This window comes from Plecotus auritus, assembly GCF_963455305.1.
Source record: "Plecotus auritus genome assembly, chromosome: 7".
NCBI classification, from domain to species: Eukaryota; Metazoa; Chordata; class Mammalia; order Chiroptera; family Vespertilionidae; genus Plecotus; species Plecotus auritus.
The window spans coordinates 26987109-27005624 of NC_137774.1; the positions used below are offsets into that span (position 1 = coordinate 26987109).

The 18516-nt window shown below is 41.8% G+C and overlaps 1 protein-coding gene and 1 pseudogene across 4 annotated transcripts in view; both read right to left on the reverse strand.

Moving 5' to 3' along the window:
• Positions 1-343: 343 nt before the first annotated feature.
• Positions 344-18516, reverse strand: part of DGKE (diacylglycerol kinase epsilon) — a 28463-nt gene continuing 10290 nt past the window's right edge. For 2 of the 3 annotated variants that reach the window (XM_080677964.1, XM_080677963.1), the window contains 9 exons: positions 16507-16650; positions 16063-16220; positions 15415-15466; positions 13163-13276; positions 6555-6626; positions 5254-5381; positions 4919-5030; positions 4347-4573; positions 344-4192 (listed from right to left, as the gene is read on the reverse strand). In XM_080677964.1, the coding sequence (XP_080534090.1) occupies positions 4391-4573; positions 4919-5030; positions 5254-5381; positions 6555-6626; positions 13163-13276; positions 15415-15466; positions 16063-16220; positions 16507-16650 (963 nt within the window). In that variant the 3' untranslated portion in view covers positions 344-4192; positions 4347-4390. Of the gene's footprint in view, positions 4574-4918; positions 5031-5253; positions 5382-6554; positions 6627-13162; positions 13277-15414; positions 15467-16062; positions 16221-16506; positions 16651-18516 lie in introns of all 3 variants that reach the window. The other variant, XR_013961087.1, reaches the window with a different exon arrangement.
• Positions 14039-14695, reverse strand: LOC308254213 (RNA transcription, translation and transport factor protein-like; annotated as a pseudogene). The gene has a single exon. The product of its transcript is annotated as an RNA transcription, translation and transport factor protein-like (transcript).

Genomic DNA, 18516 nt, shown 5'->3' on the forward strand with positions numbered 1-18516 from the left:
ATGAAATGCTGAAAGGTATTCTTTAAGAAGAGGAAGAAGAAGAAAAAAGTAAAGATAAAAATTATGAACAACAAATATGTATCTATCAACAAGTGAATCTAAAAATCAAGTGAATTGAAAATCTGAGGAACAGAATAAACTGGTGAATATAATAGAATCAGGGGCATAGAATGGGAGTGGATTGATAATTCTCAGGGGGAAAGGGATGTGGGGGGTACGGGAAGAGACTGGACAAAAATCGTACACCAATGGATGAGGACACTGGGGGGGGGGTAAGGGCAGAGGGTGGGGTGGGAACTGGGTGGAGGGGAGCTGTGGGGGGAAAAAGGAGAAACAATTGTAATAATCTGAACAATAAAGATTTATTAAATTTAAAAACAAATAAACAAACAAAAAAACAAACAAAAGTGAACCAGAATTTTCCACAAATCATGTTTGTCCAAGGACCCTCTTCTGTGAAATTAATTCAAAGCAACTTATTTTCTCATTGTTGTGTCAAAAAACAGGATCATATTTTTTAAAAAAGTTTTTATTTATTTTAGAGAGAGGAGGGGAGAGGGAGAGAAACATTTATGGGTTGCCTTCTGCATGCCCCCTACTGGCAACGTGGGCATCGAACTGGCAATTTCTTGGTGCATGGGACAGCGCTCACCCAGCTGAACCACACAGGCCAGGGCAGGATCATACTTTTTAAGTGTTGCACTTTTAATTTTATTAAAAAACAAACATCTTCAACATTTCAAATGCTTGAATTCACATTTCTGTCTGTAGGCAATGACCACAATACAGACCCAAACACAACAAAAGCAATTAGCACAGGGTAATTAAGTGGTAGGTACACAGCATGTGGCCAGAGGGGAGAAAGTGCAAGAGGCCAGTTGGCTGCTGACTTGGAGCCTCACAAGCGTCCTCAGTACTGATGTTCAGAGATCTGATTTAGTCAGTTCTCCTGCAAGAGTGATCAGGCCCGGGGCCCAGGCTGCTCTAACTGTGCATGAAACAGAATTACAGATGAGTGCCCGTTTGCCTGCCGGAGATCAAAGTAAAGAGAAAGAGCCCAGAGCTGGAGAAATGAGAGCAAATGTCCTATGAGTCATTGTCACCCACGGCACAAAGGCCTTTTCTTACTCCAGGAATTTTCTCTCAATCTCCTCATCTGACCTGGATGCCAGCTTGCCTGGACAATGCTAGAGGAACAAGAAAAGCAATCGAACTACTATGCTTTCTTTTCAAATTTCTAAATTTTTAAAAGAAATCTACCTACATCTCACTGTCTACAATTAGGCAGAATTAAAAAAAACCCTGAATATAAAGTGCTGGTTCTTGCTTCAATATTATAATTTCAAGGGAAAACCACCCAAAACTCTCACCCATTCTATTGAGCTTTTCAGCTGAACAATGCAGATTATGTATTCGGGTCCACAGGAATCTGTAAATTAATATAACCTTCAAAGTTTAGTTGGTGCCAATTTAAAATTCCATAATGTACGTTAAATACAATTTTACTTTATATTACAAATGCAAACTATCTTTGCTTCGACATGCTGGTAGTATTAATTTTTACAGTGCAAAAAGGGCTTTACAATTTTTGAGTCACAGTATATTTTACAACTCTAAGTAGGCAAGCACATTTCAAAAGCAAATACTATACATGTTTCTGACACACCTTAAAAAATAAAAATAAATACTTTTGACTATAAACTTTTTATAAACATTAGTGACATTAAGGTTCACAGCTAATAGTTGCAGAAAACCTAAAACGCACTTAAGGTCATGTACTCTTCCCATTCGACAACCTGTATTTTAAAACACAAGTCAGTCTGGTTTCTATTAAACATAACCAAATATGGAAATGATCACCAATTACTTATATAAGGGATCCATGAGAGCTGCCAGGTATTCAGTATTTAAGCCACTAAGTTTACCAGGAGTTAGGAATGTGTGAGGATAATAAAAGATGAGAGAAGTCAAGACAGACATGGAGATATGCTTTACTTCATAAATTTCTTCCTGAGACTATAGAAGCTATTTAAAAAAAAAAAAAATCAAGCCCAGCCAGTGTTGCTCAGTGGTTGAGCATCAACCTATGAACCAGGAGGTCACAGTTCGATTCCCGGTTGGGGTACATGCCTGGGTTGTGGGCTTGATCCCAGTGTGGGGTGTGCAGGAGGCAGCCAGTCAGTGATTCTCTCTCATCATTGATGTTTCTATCTTTCTCGCCCTCTCCCTTCCTCGCTGGAAAAAAAAAAAAAAAAATCAAGACAATTTCAAATGGAACACGAAAATCTTGGGGCAGCTTATCTTTTGCAATGTGTAGAATCCCGGTAATGTAAACAATCGCTACCCTAATATATAACTTGCAAACATGAGTCTTGTAAATTGTAGATTATTTAAAACAAGACACATGCCTATATGTGTATTTGAAAGTGAATTTAATAGCATACAGGGGTGGACAAAAGTATGTTTACATTAGTTTATATGGAAAATAATACAATAATTAATAAATAATAATATAAGAATAAAGTTTTACCAACTCACAACTATAAGCTTACTTTACTTTTGCTCACCCATATTTGTAAAAGGTGATATATATGTGTAACAATTCTGACCATGAATTAAAGAATAAAACTCATTATATTCAAACATGATGTATGAATAAGGTGAGACCAGATCTGCTCACAGAAATCTCTCAGTCCTAGACTTTAACATTTCCTGATGAGATTTGGGAGTTAATGTAAGCAGAATGAAGTATTTTATAAAATGTACTAACTATTGTTTCAGCACTAGGTTGTTCCTGGGCCTCACCTTAGGTGACTGAAATTTAAGTTTACAGTAATTCATGGGTGACGGATTCATAATAGATCCTTAAGGAGAGCTAATGCTGTTTTGGGGGACACATTTTAATCTTTCAGAGATTAATGTTCTGAAAGACCAGTAAGATAGGCCATTTGTTAGAGAATACCAGGCTGGAGGCCCAGTGGGTCTGCTGAACCCCGGAGGAGGGAGCAGGTTGGTTAGCAACAGAAGAGCACCCCCTAATGGGTAACCATGGGACTAGCCCTTCAGTAAGGTTTTGGCAATTGAGGGTCAAATAAAACAGTGAAACAAAACGTTCAGTTATCGAAGAGTAGTTTGTCAGCGCTTTCACCACCCCCTTTTAAATTGTAGAGTATTTCTGAAGAATGAGAATATCTGTCAGGAGAATTAAATTATGGGTTTTAGTTACTTAGTCAATAGGCTACATTTCTGATTGTGACTAGAATTTATGTGATCAATAAACTTATTAAATAAAGCTATATACTATAAACACTAAACACAGGTTACCACAATAAAGAAAATAAATAAGTAAAAAAAAATACATCTCTCTCTAAAAATAAATACGATAGAAACATTTTTAGCAGAGGATTCTGTCATTGCCCCAAGGGGAAATTCTGTTAAGTACTTTGGCTACAAAAGACTACTGTAAGAAGACCACTTATTACTCATTATTAAAATGTTCTTGAGAAATTAACATGACTAGTAAATTTTCTACATTTTTCTTGGATTACATTGTCTTTTAATCAAAAGAGAAGTGAGTGGGTGAACTGTCCAGCTTGGAACCCATAACGTTCAATCCGAAGTACGTAGTCTGATGTTAATTTTCACCCATTTGCCTGTGTGGTTCTCTCTTGGCTGCCTTGGGTTCTAACAAGATGTTGAATTTCAGCAGCTCAACGTGGTCATTACGGGGGTTAACCAAACATTTGGGGGTCTGAAAGTGCTCCTAAAATACAAATTATAACAAAGATTTCAAGTATAGTCTTTCCTTTACATTTCTCTTTTTAGGGTTTCCTGGAAATAAACACTATGGACCCACTAGATGCGGGGCTGTAGGAAGTTGTAGGAGGCACATGCTGCCAGAGAGCCCAGCTTAACCACACTGGCTGGAAACCAACCATTCCCTTTCCAAAAAGCAAGTTCATTTTGAAAATCTTACGGTGCCACCACATTAAAAATTAAGATGGAAGTGATTTTCCCACCCACATCTTGTTGGATGTATACTATGTCCATCAAACGTGTGGTTCAAGAATAAAGAAGGAGGGATACCCTTCAGTGAGCCTCACTCTCAAGCATAAAGCCACGAAAAAGACACGTCACCTTCATGTACAGTTCTGTGACTTTTTAAATGAGGACCATACGATCAAAGTGTTTGCTAAAAACAAAAACAAAAAACAGGCATTAGTAAACAAGTGGAAGTTTGGCTGTTTTTGGAATGATATTTACAGAAATGTATACTCATACTACTGGTGAAATGAAGACTAAATAGTTGATAGAGAATTTCTACTTTTGGATGAATATGTATTTACTTGTTTGTGAGCATTCTATGGTAAGTTTTCATTTCCTCATCCAGCTACTCAGTATCCTTGATATCCTCTTGATCTGAGTTACTAGAGATGTCATCATCCGTTTGTTCTCCGGAGAAATACAGCATCAGTGCATGTGTCTTGTGAGTGATGGTAACAGTGCAGGGCCCTTGGGCCCATGGCTCCCCATCCACCTGCATTGGCATCATCGAGTGGCACTTCAAAATCAGCTGGTATTAGGGAACAAAGAATCATAAAAGTTAGTCCCCCAAAAGCTCAGAAAGGTCTTCCTTAAAACATCATACATAGTCCTTAAACCTCTTTAGCATTTCATTCTGAGAAAATGAATCTGGATATATTTTTATTCCTTGCTTGTTTAAAGGATTCTTTTCCAATGAACACTTTATTTCTTCAGTTGGACTGAAGGCCCTATTTCCTGTTTCTTCCCCATCCCACTCAAGCCCCTCATGGAGGCTGATCAACAGCATAGGACTAAAGCACTGCTTAAGGAAAGCTACAGATCAAGGGCTTAGAAATGGATGGACCGATTAGCCCGTTAGAGCACTTTCACCTACCCGCACTGTGTGTGCCTGTCCTATTCGAAAAGGGTTTGCCAATTTCACTTGAATCTGAGCACAGTGGAAAGACCCATATACTCCAACGACTTCCAGTAAACCATCGTCATGCCTAAAATTAGGAAAAGGAAATATGGATTATACGATGCAATAAAATAAAATCAGCCATGTTAGGACAGTTTTTTTTTTAACATAGGTGGACCATCAACTTATTAACTATTTGTATTAATGAGGTATACAAGAAATAAAACCTGAGGAAAAGAAAGTCTATGAAGAACAGACTGCTTAAAAGCAGAAAACAGTGACATAAAACAGCAAATCGCAAATGTACATACCTGGCGAGGGGGTAAGTCTCATCTCCCATCCCTTCCCATAGTCTGCAGCCACCGCCCCAGTATCCAATGTTCAGAACAATAATACCTTCCAAATTAGGCAGTTCTACTCGCTCACCATCCAGTTCTAGCTTTAAAGAAATCCAAGCAGTTAGTTACTACAGGGCACATGATTTGCAGACATATCCACTTAGAATTCACGTCCACTTTCATATACATGAAATGTGAGAGATGCATGTGTAAGAGAAGACTACTTCCTCACTCATGGTAATCTGGCCTCTCACATCTGTTCAATGTTGACTATAATAAACAAATGGTAACAAATGGATTTTCCCCCACAAGGTCATCAATCACATCCTTTTTGTTAAACCCCATTCTTTTACTGTATTGCAATGTGGTTTGAATATCTTTCTTCTCTCTAGACCAGCGGTCGCCAACCTTTCGGACCTCACGGACCACCAGTGGTCCACGGACCACGGGTTGGCGACCGCTGCTCGAGACTATAAGTTAGTGACAACAAGGGGTTTATCACTGTATCCCCAGTACCTAGGACAGTGCATTTTGTAGGTGGCCTCACTAATATTTTTGTATAAATAAAGGATCAGACAAAAAAAATAAAGTGCTACCTCCTGTGCTTCACTCTACCAATGCTATCACAGCCTAAGACAAAGGAAATATGATAAAGCAGAAGGAAGCTTTTTTAATGGGCAATCTTGCCATTCCTCTGTGCTGTGGCTGCAAAGGCTGTGAGCTCTTCCCTTTTTACTTATTTTACTAGTTGTAGGTTTCTTTGTATTAATGTCTTTGTCAGTGCTATTAACGTTTACAAATTCTTTTTGGAAGCAAGCAAGGAATATATACAAGTCTTTGCCATATTATGATGTTAGGGATATTATAGCAGTAAGCAATCGTTAATATCCTATTTTTACTGCTCATATATTTTTATTTTGTAAGAGAGATGCATTACCACCATAATATGAATTAAAATTTGGGTTAAACCTCCCCTGAGAGTCCATGATGAGTCAGGCACTGTGTTAAATAACTTCACACTTGTCATCATGTATGAATGGAAACTGTTTAGCATAGAGTTAAACAGACTCTGGAGTTATATAAACCAAGGGTCAAATCCTGATTTTTACATGTGTTTTTGTAATTATTTAATTTAGTGGAATAATGTGTATAAAGCAGTAGTGTCTGGCACACAATAAATACTCCATATATGTTAACAAAATATGTAAAAAATTCAGCATTTCTGTTAAAACAATGTTCATTATCCAGAGAGCACCTAAACTTTAAAAGCTTACCTCAACTTTTTTATTCAGATCTTTACATTCTTGCACTAAACAATCTTTGGTTCCATAGAATAAGTAAACAGCCTATGAGAAATAAACAGAAAATATGATAGTAAAGCGATCTAACAAGTCCTGTAAGCAAGAAAAAGACACAGAACCAAAGCTCCCTGCCCTGAGTGCTGAGTCATGTTTCCTCAGAGTGGATTAGATGCTGTGGGGAGAGGGGCACCATGACATCTCTGCCCTGAGTGCTGAGTCATGTTTCCTCAGAGTGGATTAGACACTGTGGGGAGAGGGGCACAATTACTTTTGAGTTCAGCCTGTTTTTCAGGGGGAATATGAGATAGAGGTGGTTTGTGCCTAAACAGTGTTTTCTCCTGGCTTATTAAAAAAAAAAAAAACACCTAAATTTTCACCCTGGCTGGTGTTGCTTAGTGGTTAGAATGTTGGCCCGTGCACCCAAGTGTCTTGGGGCTTTTTTTTTTTTAAATAAATCTTTATTGTTCAGATTATTACAGATGTTCCTCTTTTTTTCCCCCATAGCTCCCTTCCACCTGATTCCCCACCCCACCCCATGCCTTTACCCCCTGCCACTGTCTTCATCCATAGGTGTAAGATTTTTGTCCAGTCTCTTCCTGTATCCCCCACACCCCCTTCCCCTCAAGAATTGTCAGTCCACTCCCTTTCTATGCCCCTGATTCTATTATACTCATCAGTTTATTCTGTTCATCAGATTTTTTATTCACTTGATTTTTAGATTCACTTGTTGATAGGCATGTATTCGTTGTCATTTTGTTGTTCATAATTTTTTTTTAAAATACATTTTATTGATATTTTACAGAGAGGAAGGGAGAGGGATAGAGAGCTAGAAACATCGATGAGAGAGAAACATCGATCAGCTGCCTCCTGCACACCTCCCACCGGGGATGTGCCCGCAACCAAGGCACACGCCCCTGACCGGAATCGAACCCGGGACCCCCCAGTCCGCAAGCCGATGCTCCATCCACTGAGCCAAACCAGTTTCGGCTGTTGTTCATAATTTTTATCTTTACCTTTTTCTTCTTCTTCCTCTTCTTAAAGAATACCCTTCAGCATTTCATATAATCCTGGTTTGGTGGTGATGAACTCCTTTAGCTTTTTCTTATCTGTGAAGCTCTTTATCTGACCTTCAATTCTGAATGATAGCTTTGCTGGGTAGAGTAATCTTGGTTGTAGGTCCTTGCTGTTCATCACTTTGAATATTTCTTGCCACTCCCTTCTGGCCTGCATAGTTTCTGCCGAGAAATCAGTTGACAGTCGTATGGGTGCTCCCTTGTAGGTAACTAACCGTTTTTCTCTTGCTGCTTTCAAGATCCTCTCTTTGTCTTTTGCCCTTGGCATTTTAATTATGATGTGTCTTGGTGTGGTCCTCTTCGGATTCCTCTTGTTTGGGGTTCTGTGCGCTTCCTAGACTTGTAAGTCTATTTCTTTCACTAGGTAGGGAAAGTTTTCTGTCATTATTTCTTCTAATAGGTTTTCAATATTTTGCTCTCTTCTGGCACCCCAATAATTCTGATGTTGGTACGCTTAAAGTTGTCCCAGAGGCTCCTTACACTGTCTTCATATTTTTGGATTCTTTTTTTCTTTTTGTTTTTCTGGTTGGGTGTTTTTTGTTTCCTCATATTTCAAATCTTTGGTTTGATTCTTGGGGTCCTTTGGCCTACTGTTGAATTTCTGTATATTCTTTATTTCAGACAGTGTATGCTTAATTTCTGACTGGTCCTTTTCCACTTTTTTGGCATTCTCATTAAGATCCTTAAAGGTCTCACTAAGTTCCTCAGGGGTTTTTAGAAGATTCTTGATTAACCTTATAAATGTGGTTTTGAACTCTATGTCCAGTAGTTTGCTTTCCTCCATTTCTTTCATTCGTGACATGTTTCTTTGTCTCCGCATTTTCGCTGCTTCCCTGTGTTGATCGGGTGGTTTTCTGTGGTAGGTGACCTCTAGGGCCCAGTGGTTCAGCCTCCCCTATCACCTGAGGTGTCCACTCTTGGTGCACCCCTTTGTGGGCTGAGTGCAAAGTCTTGTTGTAGATAAGCCTTGATTACTGTTGGTACACTGGGAGGAATTGACCTCCAGGCCAGTTGGCTGTGAGGACCCGCTGTATCTATAATGGAAGAACTGCTGTGCTGGAGACACCCTTATGGAGCAGGACTTGTTTCAGTGGGGCTTTGGTGCTCACTGAGTCTGCCTCTTCAATGTGTCACTTATGGATGTGAGTAGTTGAAATCTGGTGTCTCACACTGACCACTAGGTACACTGGCTTCTGGATCTCCAATGGGGTGCAGGTCAGCTACTGTCTGAGGCCACCCAGCAGGAGCTATAGCGAGATCTGCAGACTTCTCCTCTGTGCTTGGGGTTTGGAGGTTTTGGAACTGTCTCACGAGAGCTGCAGTTTGTTAGGTTAAGCTGCGATAGGGCAGACCATTTATATGCAAAAGCTGCTGCACAGAGCTTGGGCGGGTTTGTAAATTGTGTGGGGTGGGGTCTCAGGGAATCACTAGGCTAGGGCATGGCAAACAGCGATGGCTGCCAGTCAGCCGTCTCTGTGTCTCCGAGTTTCTACGTCCCACGCCCTAGCGCAGTAAACAATGATTCCTGCGCACACCTCTGCAAGAAAGCTACCCTCACTTTCTGACCCAATGGCAGATATTCCAGCTTCTCCCTGTAGGGGTCTGGGTCCCCAGACTCTCACCGGAAACTGGAATTCAGAGTAACTGGGAGCTTGTGTCTCCCTTTGGGTTGAAAAAACAGTGCACCCAGTTGCCAGCCGCCAGCCTGATTCGCACACCTCTGTAGCTCAGCTTTTCAGCGCTTGTGCACGTCTCAATGCTCTTTTCTTTTTTTTTTTTTTTTTTTTTTTGATATGCTGAAGTTTTATTTTTTTTTTATTTTTTTTTTTAATAAATCTTTATTCAGATTATTACAATTATTTCTCCTTTTTCCCCCCATAGCTCCCCTCCACCCCTTTCCCACCCCACCTTCTGCCCTTACCTCCCCCCCACTGTCCTCATCCATAGGTGTATGATTTTTGTCCATTCTCTTCATGAACCCCCCCATACCCCTTTCCCCCTGAGAATTATCAGCCCACTCCCTTTCTATGCCCCTGATTCTATTATATTCACCAGATTATTCTGCTCCTCAGGTTTTTAATTCACTTGATTTTTAGGTTGGCTTGTTGATAGATATGTATTTGTTGTTCATAATTTTTTCTCTTTACTTTTTTCTTCTTCCTCTTCTTTAAGAATACCTTTCAGCATTTTATATAGTACTGGTTTGGTGGTGATGAACTCCTTCAGCTTTTTCTTATCTGTGAAGCTCTTTATCTGCCCTTCAATTCTGAATGATAGCTTTGCTGGGTAGAGTAATCTTGGTTGTAGGTTCTTGCTATTCATCACATCGAAAATTTCTTGCCACTCCCGTCTGGCCTGCATAGTTTCTGTTGAGAAGTCAGCTGACAGTCGTATGGGTGCTCCCTTGTAGGTAATTAACTGTTTTTCTCTTGCTGCTTTTAATATTCTCTCTTTGTCTTTTGCTCTTGGAATTTTAATTATGATGTGTCTTGGTGTGGTCCTCTTTGGATTCCTTTTGTTTGGGGTTCTGTGGGCTTCCTGGACTTGTAAGTCTATTTCTTTCACCAGGTGGGGGAAGTTTTCGGTCATTATTTCTTCAAATAGGTTTTCAGTATCTTGCTCTCTCTCTTCTTCTGGCACCCCCATAATTCTGATGTTGGTACGCTTGAAGTTGTCCCAGAGTCTTCTTACATTATCTTCAACTTTTTGGATTTTTTTTTTTTGCTTTTTGCTTTTTCGGTTGAGTGTTTTTTGCTTCTTTGTATTTCAATTCTTTGACTTGATTCTTGTGTTCCTCTATTCTGTTTCTGGGTCTCTGTATAATATTTTTTATTTCAGTCAGTGTATGTTTAATTTCTAGTTGGTCCTTTTTCATATCTTTGAGGGTCTCGTTATATTTATCGGCCTTTTCTAGGATATTCTTAAAAAGTCTTATAACGGTGGTTTTGAATTCTATATCCAGTCGTTTGTTTTCCTCCATTTCTTTCGTTTGTGATCTGATTCTTTGACCCCGCATTTTCACTGAATCCCTGAGTTGGTAAGGTAGATATTTGTGCTAGGTTTCCAATATGGCCCAGTGGGTCTGCTTCCCCAGTTAACCTGAGGTGGACACTCTTGGTGCACCCCTTTGTGGACTGTGTGTACAGCCTTGTTGTAATTAAGTCTTTATTGTTGTTGGTATCACTGGGAAGAATTGACCTCCGGGCCAGTTGGCTGTAAGGATCAGCTGTGTCTATGCTGGGAGAAGCCCGGTGCTGGAGACAGCCTTATAGGATTAGACTTGCCAAATTGCAATAGCCTCTGTGCTCAGCTTGGATGGGGTGGAGTCTCAGTCTTGGCTTCCTGTCAGCCCCGCCCCTGCGCGCATGTGCGCTTTCAGTCCTCCGCCTTCCCCAGCTCGAGTCTCCGCCTGAGAGTCCAGACTCCCCCCACAAGAGCGTGGGTCCCCAGGGGCTCGCCTGGAACTGGGGTTCACTGCAGTCAGAACTGGGGCTCGGTGCAGTCAGAATCCTCTGACTCCCCTCCACTAGGGAAAGCCTGTGGCAACCCCCGCAGCCTTTGTGCGCACCGGCGTGGCGCGTGTGCGCACTTTCAGTCCTCCGCCTTCCCCGGCTCCCGAGTCTCTGCCCGAGAGTCCAGACTCCCCCTACAAGAGCGTGGGTCCCCAGGGGCTCGCCTGGAACCGGGGTTCACTGCAGTCAGAACTGGGGCTCAGTCAGGATCCTCTGACTCCCTTTCACTAGGGAAAGCCTATGGCTACCTCCGCAGCCTTTGTGCGCACTGGCCCGTGTGCGCCTTCAGACTTCTGCCTTTCCCAGCTCGCGGTCCGAGGCTTCCTTCCCCCTTCCGCCAGAGGAAGTCAGCCAAGCTCTCAGCCGCCCTTCCTCTCTGCGCGCACAAAGCCCCTTTGCCGTACCTCCAATTCTCTGTGAGCTTTTCTCCTTCCTTCTAGTTGTAGAATTTTCACTCAGCCTGCTTTCCTGTGGTTCTGGATGGTGTCCGTTCTGTCTTTTAGTTGTAGTTTTGAAATTGTTGTGCGAGGCAGCAGTTTAGGTGTTTACCTGTGCCGCCATCTTGGTTTCTCCAATGCTCTTTTCTCTTTCCTTCTAGTTGTAGAACTTCTACTCACCCGTGGTTCTGGGTGATAGACATTTTGTCTTTTAGTTGTAGTTTTTGTGTGGCTGTGAGAGGCAGCACGTACAGGTGTATACCTTATGCTGCCATCTTGGTTTTCTTGGGGCTTTTTTTAAAAACATTTTTTGGGGGGATAATCCTCACTTGAGGATATTTTTCCATTGGTTTTTAGAGAGAGTGGAAGGGGTGGGGGAGATACATCGATGTGAGAGACACATCAACTCGTTGCCTCTTGCATGCTCCCTGACTGGCCTGGAATCAAGCCGGCAACCAAGTAATTTGCTGTTGATCAGAATCAAATCTGTGGCCCTTCAATCCACAGGCCAAACCAGCTAGGGCAGTGTCTTGGGTTTGATTCCTGGTCAAGGGCACATACCTGGATTGCAGGTTTGATCCCCGGCCCTGGTTGGGGCATGTGGAAGGCAACCAATTAATGTGTCTCTCTCACATCGATATTTCTTTGTCACTCTACACCCTTCCCTCATTCCCTTTCATTTTCTCTAAAAAAATCAATGGAAAAAATATACTTGGGTGAGTAAGAATTACCAACAACAACAAAGCTACATTTTATGAAGAAATACTACATTAAAATTAAAAAATTCCCCCTTTTCCTAGAATTTCAGATTACTTAAGGAAAGTAATACAGATAAATCTAGGACCATTTTATAATCGCTTTTGAATATAAAAAGGGTGCAAAGTTGATTGGAAGCACTGAAAATGTTGTTTATTACCAATGATATAAACAGCAGTACTTACTTAGTACCTACATTAATAAAAGGAAACTATTTGTAAACCTGAAATATTTGTAAAACAGAACCAGGAACAAAATTGTTTTGCATTTATTTTTCATATCCTATTATTCAGTCACCAATAATCATTAAAAAACTCCAAGACCAAACTTCTACCGAAGGAATCACCTGTACTAGAAACCAGAGCGATGCTCGTGGTTAAAAACATGGTACACAAACTGCTCCTTCTCTTACCTTACCTGCCTTTCCCAGTTTTTTCCAAGCCAGTGGAATCTGTTTTTCCATTAACAACTTCACCTAAAATGTACCCTGCCTAAAATTTCTTTTCAATATCAGTTGCCATTTAAGTAGGATAAGCTATTGTATACTCCACTTAGTTGCCTCTAAGCAAAATATGCTGTAAAACATTCCAACTTTCAATAAAAAAATTTTGCCATAGTTATGAAATACTTTAATCAAATACACTTAAGGATATAATTTGACAGTCTTACACAAAACAGAGCTGGCCAGTGTTTCCCTAAGTTAGTTCTGTCTGAATCTACTTGAAAGGGTGCTAGATATAAGGAACTATTGATTTTTACTGTACCTTCGGTGTAAGCAGGAAATGTTATTTTATCCAACACACCTTATTAAGAATTCTGCTAGAAAACAGAGATGGTGCCTTCTCGCGATGAGCGTGAAAATTGAGAGCCATGAGAGCGTCAGGTCCAATAGAAAAGTAGTTGTTCATTGTGAATTCCTGTGGAAAAGGGTAAGACTTAGCAAGAGATTTGCTTCAGTCTAAGCCTGTGTCATGTATTCAATATGTAAATCTGTTTCTATGCTCTTTATGACAATTTAATACTTTCTGCATTTCCTGTCCACATAGAGCTATTTTATGCCATCCAGTACATTTAGAAAGCTTCAGTTCAAAGGCTGATAATTATATATGTGAGTTTCCCTTCCCATTTCTGTTTAATATGCTACATCTCAGATCTCATCATCTAGAGTGACTCTACTTTGCACCTGGGCTTTCCACTCCTGTGTTTCTGTTACATTTGCTTCTGTCAGTCTCAACCCAGGCTCCTAGCAAGCACCCCCCTTAGTTTATCTGACCTCCTGGCCCAGCCTGGATTCCTCAGCCTACATCTCCAGCTGTCTTGCTCCTGAGAATAAGCCCGAATGTCCAACTTCGTGTTCAGTGCACCACAACCTCAAGGTTGAGAAGCTCAAAATCTAACTCATTTTCTTCCTACGCAAACCTGATATTTTTCCTATCTCAATGTCATTTCCATGCACCCAGTCATGAAAACTAGAAATCTGGTAGTAAATACGTACTTTTTCTCTTCCCCTAGTACTAGTCGGATGCCAAAGTCTTGATCAATTCTACCTCAAAATAGTCGATTTTCTGGGATTCTTCCCTTGAAAATGTGGCATTTGATTTTGAAAGACATACCAGGCCATACATAGTTGCCAACTATATACCAAGTAGGTGAGGCTGAAATCTTAAAACATTCATCTTTCACTCCTCCAGTCTGTGGTCTGTCTTTGGATCGGCAATAACTGCCTGAACAGCTACTATGGCTTCATTAATTTGTGTCTGTGGCTCTTTGAGCTCTTCTCTGTAGCAATCGAATTAAAAACTGCATCTCTTGTGTCAAAACCAAGAATATGCTTGTCTAAAGCAACAGGCAACCCTCCCTTTGTGTGATGCTTAGCAGCAGCATCCTGTGTCAGGCTCCTGGGCCAGAATGAGAGTTACATTAAACATTGCCAGGTAATCATCAAGATACTGAATCTGAAGGTCAGCCAAAGTCGTTCCACCAGCCGTAAAATCGGGATTGTTTACACCCCAACGGACCAATGGCTCTGCATTTTTAGCCGCATTGCTGTATTTTTTGTATTATCAGGAACCGAGTCCCTGTGTTTTGCAGCATTATCTCCACATTCAAGTCTAACAGCTAAACCAAAAAGCCAGCCAACTGCTTCTTGTCAGTCTTGAATCTTGAAAGGACATCTTGTGAGATGCTTTTCAAAGAACTTGGGTCAGTCACTGTTTACTTCTGTCTTCAGTCCTGTAATGTCTGATTTTCTGGTCTTCAAGCCTAACAATAAAGTTTCTAAATTCTGTTTCATCTTTGCAATTGAAGCCAGCAGGGTTGTGGTAGTTGCGAGCCATTAGCTTGTGTGGGAACACGGTCCCGGCTTCTCGCTCTGTTCCCCCGGACTTCAGCCAGGAGAGGAGAGGCGAGGAATGGCCCATGCACCAGTGATGTGGTGAGAGCCAGAGCATCTTTTTAAAAATACAGATCTGCTTTCTGTATGATTTGCTATTTGCTAACCATCATTTGTACCCTCTGGTCTCTATTCTTCTGCCTGGAAAGTACTGATCCTTTCTCTGTTGATCTAAATTGTATTTACCTTTTAAGGATCGACTCACATGTGGCTTCCCGTCTGAGCTTCCAGGGCAGAATTAAACACTTTGCACTGCTTCCACCCACAGCACTCTGTACAGTCCAGCCTGGGAGCTGTGCCCGACTCCCAAGCACATGGGCCTCTTCTGCTCCATAAGCAGCTCCCTACAGAGAAGCCTTCAGTCCCTGGGCCCCACCAGTGCCACATCTGATACTGTGAAGGCTCTCTGTCATGTTCGCTGAAAGTACTCCCAACTGAAGCCCTAAAAATATACCTTGGGTTGCCCAGCCGGTGTGGCTCAGTGGTTGAGCATCGACCTATGAACCAGGAGGTCATGGTTCGATTCCCAGTCAGAGCACATGCCCAGTTGGGGGAGGGGTTCGGGAGCAGCTGATGGATGATTCTCTCTTATCATTGATGTTTCTCTCTCTCGCTTCCTTTCTGAAATCAATAAAAAATAACAACAAAAAAAACCCCACATACCTTGGGTTTTCTCAGGTTGTAGTATCCTTTATTTGTTACTTGAACTTTCCATCTGAAAAACAGAGAAGTTAAAAAAATTCATGATTATTTCCAAATTAACTGCCAACTAACTACAATTATAGCAATCAACTCTGGATGCCTGGGAGATGAGGTCCTTCTATTAAAATAGCATTTGAGGCCTAGCTGGTTTGGCTCAGTGAATAGAGTGTTGGACTGCGGACTGGAAGGTCCCAGGTTTGATTCTGGTCAAGGGCACATGCTTGGGTTGTGGGCTCGATCCCTAGTAGGGGGTATGCAGGAGGCAGCTGGTCAATGATTCTCTCTAATCATTGATGCTTCTATCTCTCTCTCTCTCTTCCTTCCTCTCTGAAATCAATAACAATATTAAAAAAATAAATAAAATAGCATTTGAAAAAATAAGCACATCTGTGAGTATGCAAATTTTGAGATAAGTATTCAGCCTAACTTGTGACTTCAGTCCTTATATAACAAGAAAATAAAACACCATCATCTATGTATAAGTACAACTAACATAGTCTTTCACTTTTAAATTACATTTAACTTTATAACTTACACAAGACTTCATTTATAAACCAAACAAAATTCTCAGAGATCAAAGTTCTATTTTTTGGGGGAAGTGTAACTTACCTGTCCAGTTTAATTCCATCTGCTTCCATCACATTTCTTAAGACCTGGGCAACTGGGATTTCACCTGTGTAACTTGTGCCCCAGCCCAAAGTATTGGATAGATCGTTGCCTGTTCCCAGAGGCAAGACTGCAACTTGCGGAATATATTTTTCTTGCCCCTAGAATATGGAAGATAGAGTTTAGATTTTTCTCTTCTATTTGTACAGTAATAACATTTGGTAAAAATTAATGACAAAAGCAATAAAGATATAACAACTGAACGTTGTTTTGCTAAAGTTGATGCTAACTGCTTAATCATAATATACCAAATTGGTAGTCTTCTCATATTCATTTGCAAATAAAAAAATATAACCAAAAATCTTGTATCATTATCTTAGTGCTCATGTGAAAGGTAAGTACTCAGCCTAACGTATGACTTCTCACTCAGATCTTAGAGATTGGTACCTTAATCTTCATTTCATCAACTGCATCCAGGACCCAGCCCACAGTCCCATCCCCTCCACAAACAAGTACTCGAGCTGAGTGATAAGGAAGAAGAGTACAAAGTTGCAGGGCCTTGATAGGGGGAGTTTTAGTTACATCAAAAACCTAAAAATGAAAGAAAAGAAAACAATTATTTTTATCCCACACTGTCCTCCAGTTGTCAGCATAACTTCCCTCTAGATGGTACATGGTTAAATAAAAGACTGGCTGCAATGCATTGATCTGTAACAATATGCCAGGCTCCATGTTAGACTTTTCTTTTCCTTTACATCCTTTTTGCTTAATGTATAATGTTGAAAGGGAAAAATACACTTTGGAAGGAAAAACATCAGTGCATCTCTGATTGTTGCACAATGGGTTGTTTAGTTTTTCAAAGCAGAAGCTGCTAGCATGAAACCTCAACTTCAATGGCGCAATCCTTTTATCCTTATTTTTTAATTGAGGTATAGTTATATCTAATGAAATTCACCCATTTCAAGTGAACAATTCAGTGACTGTTAGGAAGCTTACTGAGCTGTGCATCAACACTTTAGAACTTTGGTCGCTCTGATAAGATCCCTCAGTGTCCACGTGCAGTCACTTCTAATTTCCTATCTCGGGTGACCACGAATGTACTATTTCTACAGATTTGCCTTTTCCGGGTAGATCGTAAATCAAATCATACAATATGGGCCCCTTGCATCTGGCTTCTTGGACAGTTGGGCTGTTTCTACTTTTTGGCTATAATGCTGCTATGAATATTTGCATAAAGTCTTTGTGAAACATGTTTTCATTTCCCTTGGGTAGACTGAACCCAGGCATGTGCTCTGACTGGGAATCAAACCATGACCTCCTGGTTCATAGGTCAATGCTCAACCACCAAGCCACACCGGCCAGGCTATATGTTTAATTTTTTAAGAAACCTTCAAACTGTTATCTAATATGGCTGCACCATTTTATACCTTCACCATGAGTTCCTTTTTCAATGTATTACAATAGTTTGATACTTTTATAATTATTACTAGTGGCCCGGTGCATGAAATTCGTGCATATTAAAAGGGGATTAGAGGAAATAATTTAATATTGCTATTTGCCCTTTCTCTATAATAGAAGTGTCAGAGATGAAAGAAAATTAGTAAAATGTATATGAAAACCTTCCTCTTGTCAGAGTCTGGGGCGCACCACAGGACCCAGAGTCAAGTCCCCGCCCATCCACATGCGCCTCAAAATCACGTGAGACCCAGACCCGGCTGGCCCCCCCACATTGGGCTAGATCCAGACCCGGCCAGTCCCACCCTTGTCAAGCCCTGCCAGGCAGGGGGCATAGCCTCAGGTCCTCTGGCCTGAGGTCACCTGTCAAGCCCCACTGGGCAGGGGGTGCGGTCTGAGGTCCCCTGGCCTGGTGCCGGTGTGTGTGTGTGGGGGCGGCTTGAAGTCCCCTGTCAAGCCCCACCTGGTGGGGGGTGTGGCCTGAGGTCCTCCGGCCTGGCGCTGGGGCGGGGGAAGCAGCCTGAGGTCCCCTAGCCCAGCACCAGGATGGGAAGTGCACCTTGAGGTCCCCTGTCAAGCCCTGTTAGGTGGGGGGGCACGGCCTGAGGCCCCCTGTCAAGCCCTGCTATGTGGGGGACACGGCCTGAAGTCCCGTCAAGCCCTACCTGGTGGGGGGCGTGGCCTGAGGTCCCCCAGCCTGGCGCTGGGGCGGGGGGGAGCAGCCTGAAGTCCCCTAGCCCAGCACCAGGACGAGAAGCGCACCTTGAGGTCCCTTGTCAAGCCCCGCTGGGTGGGGGGCGCGGTCTGAAGTCCCCTGTCAAGCCCTGCCTAGTGGGGGGTGCAGCCTGAGGTCCCCTGTCAAGCCCCATGGTGGCAGGGCAGGGCGTAGCCTCAGGTCCCTGCTGATTCCTTGTTAAGGCTCCTTATGGGAACTTGGCCTCAGCTGTGGGTGCAGCCATCTTTGTGATGGAGTGATGGTCAATTAGCATATTCCATTTTTTA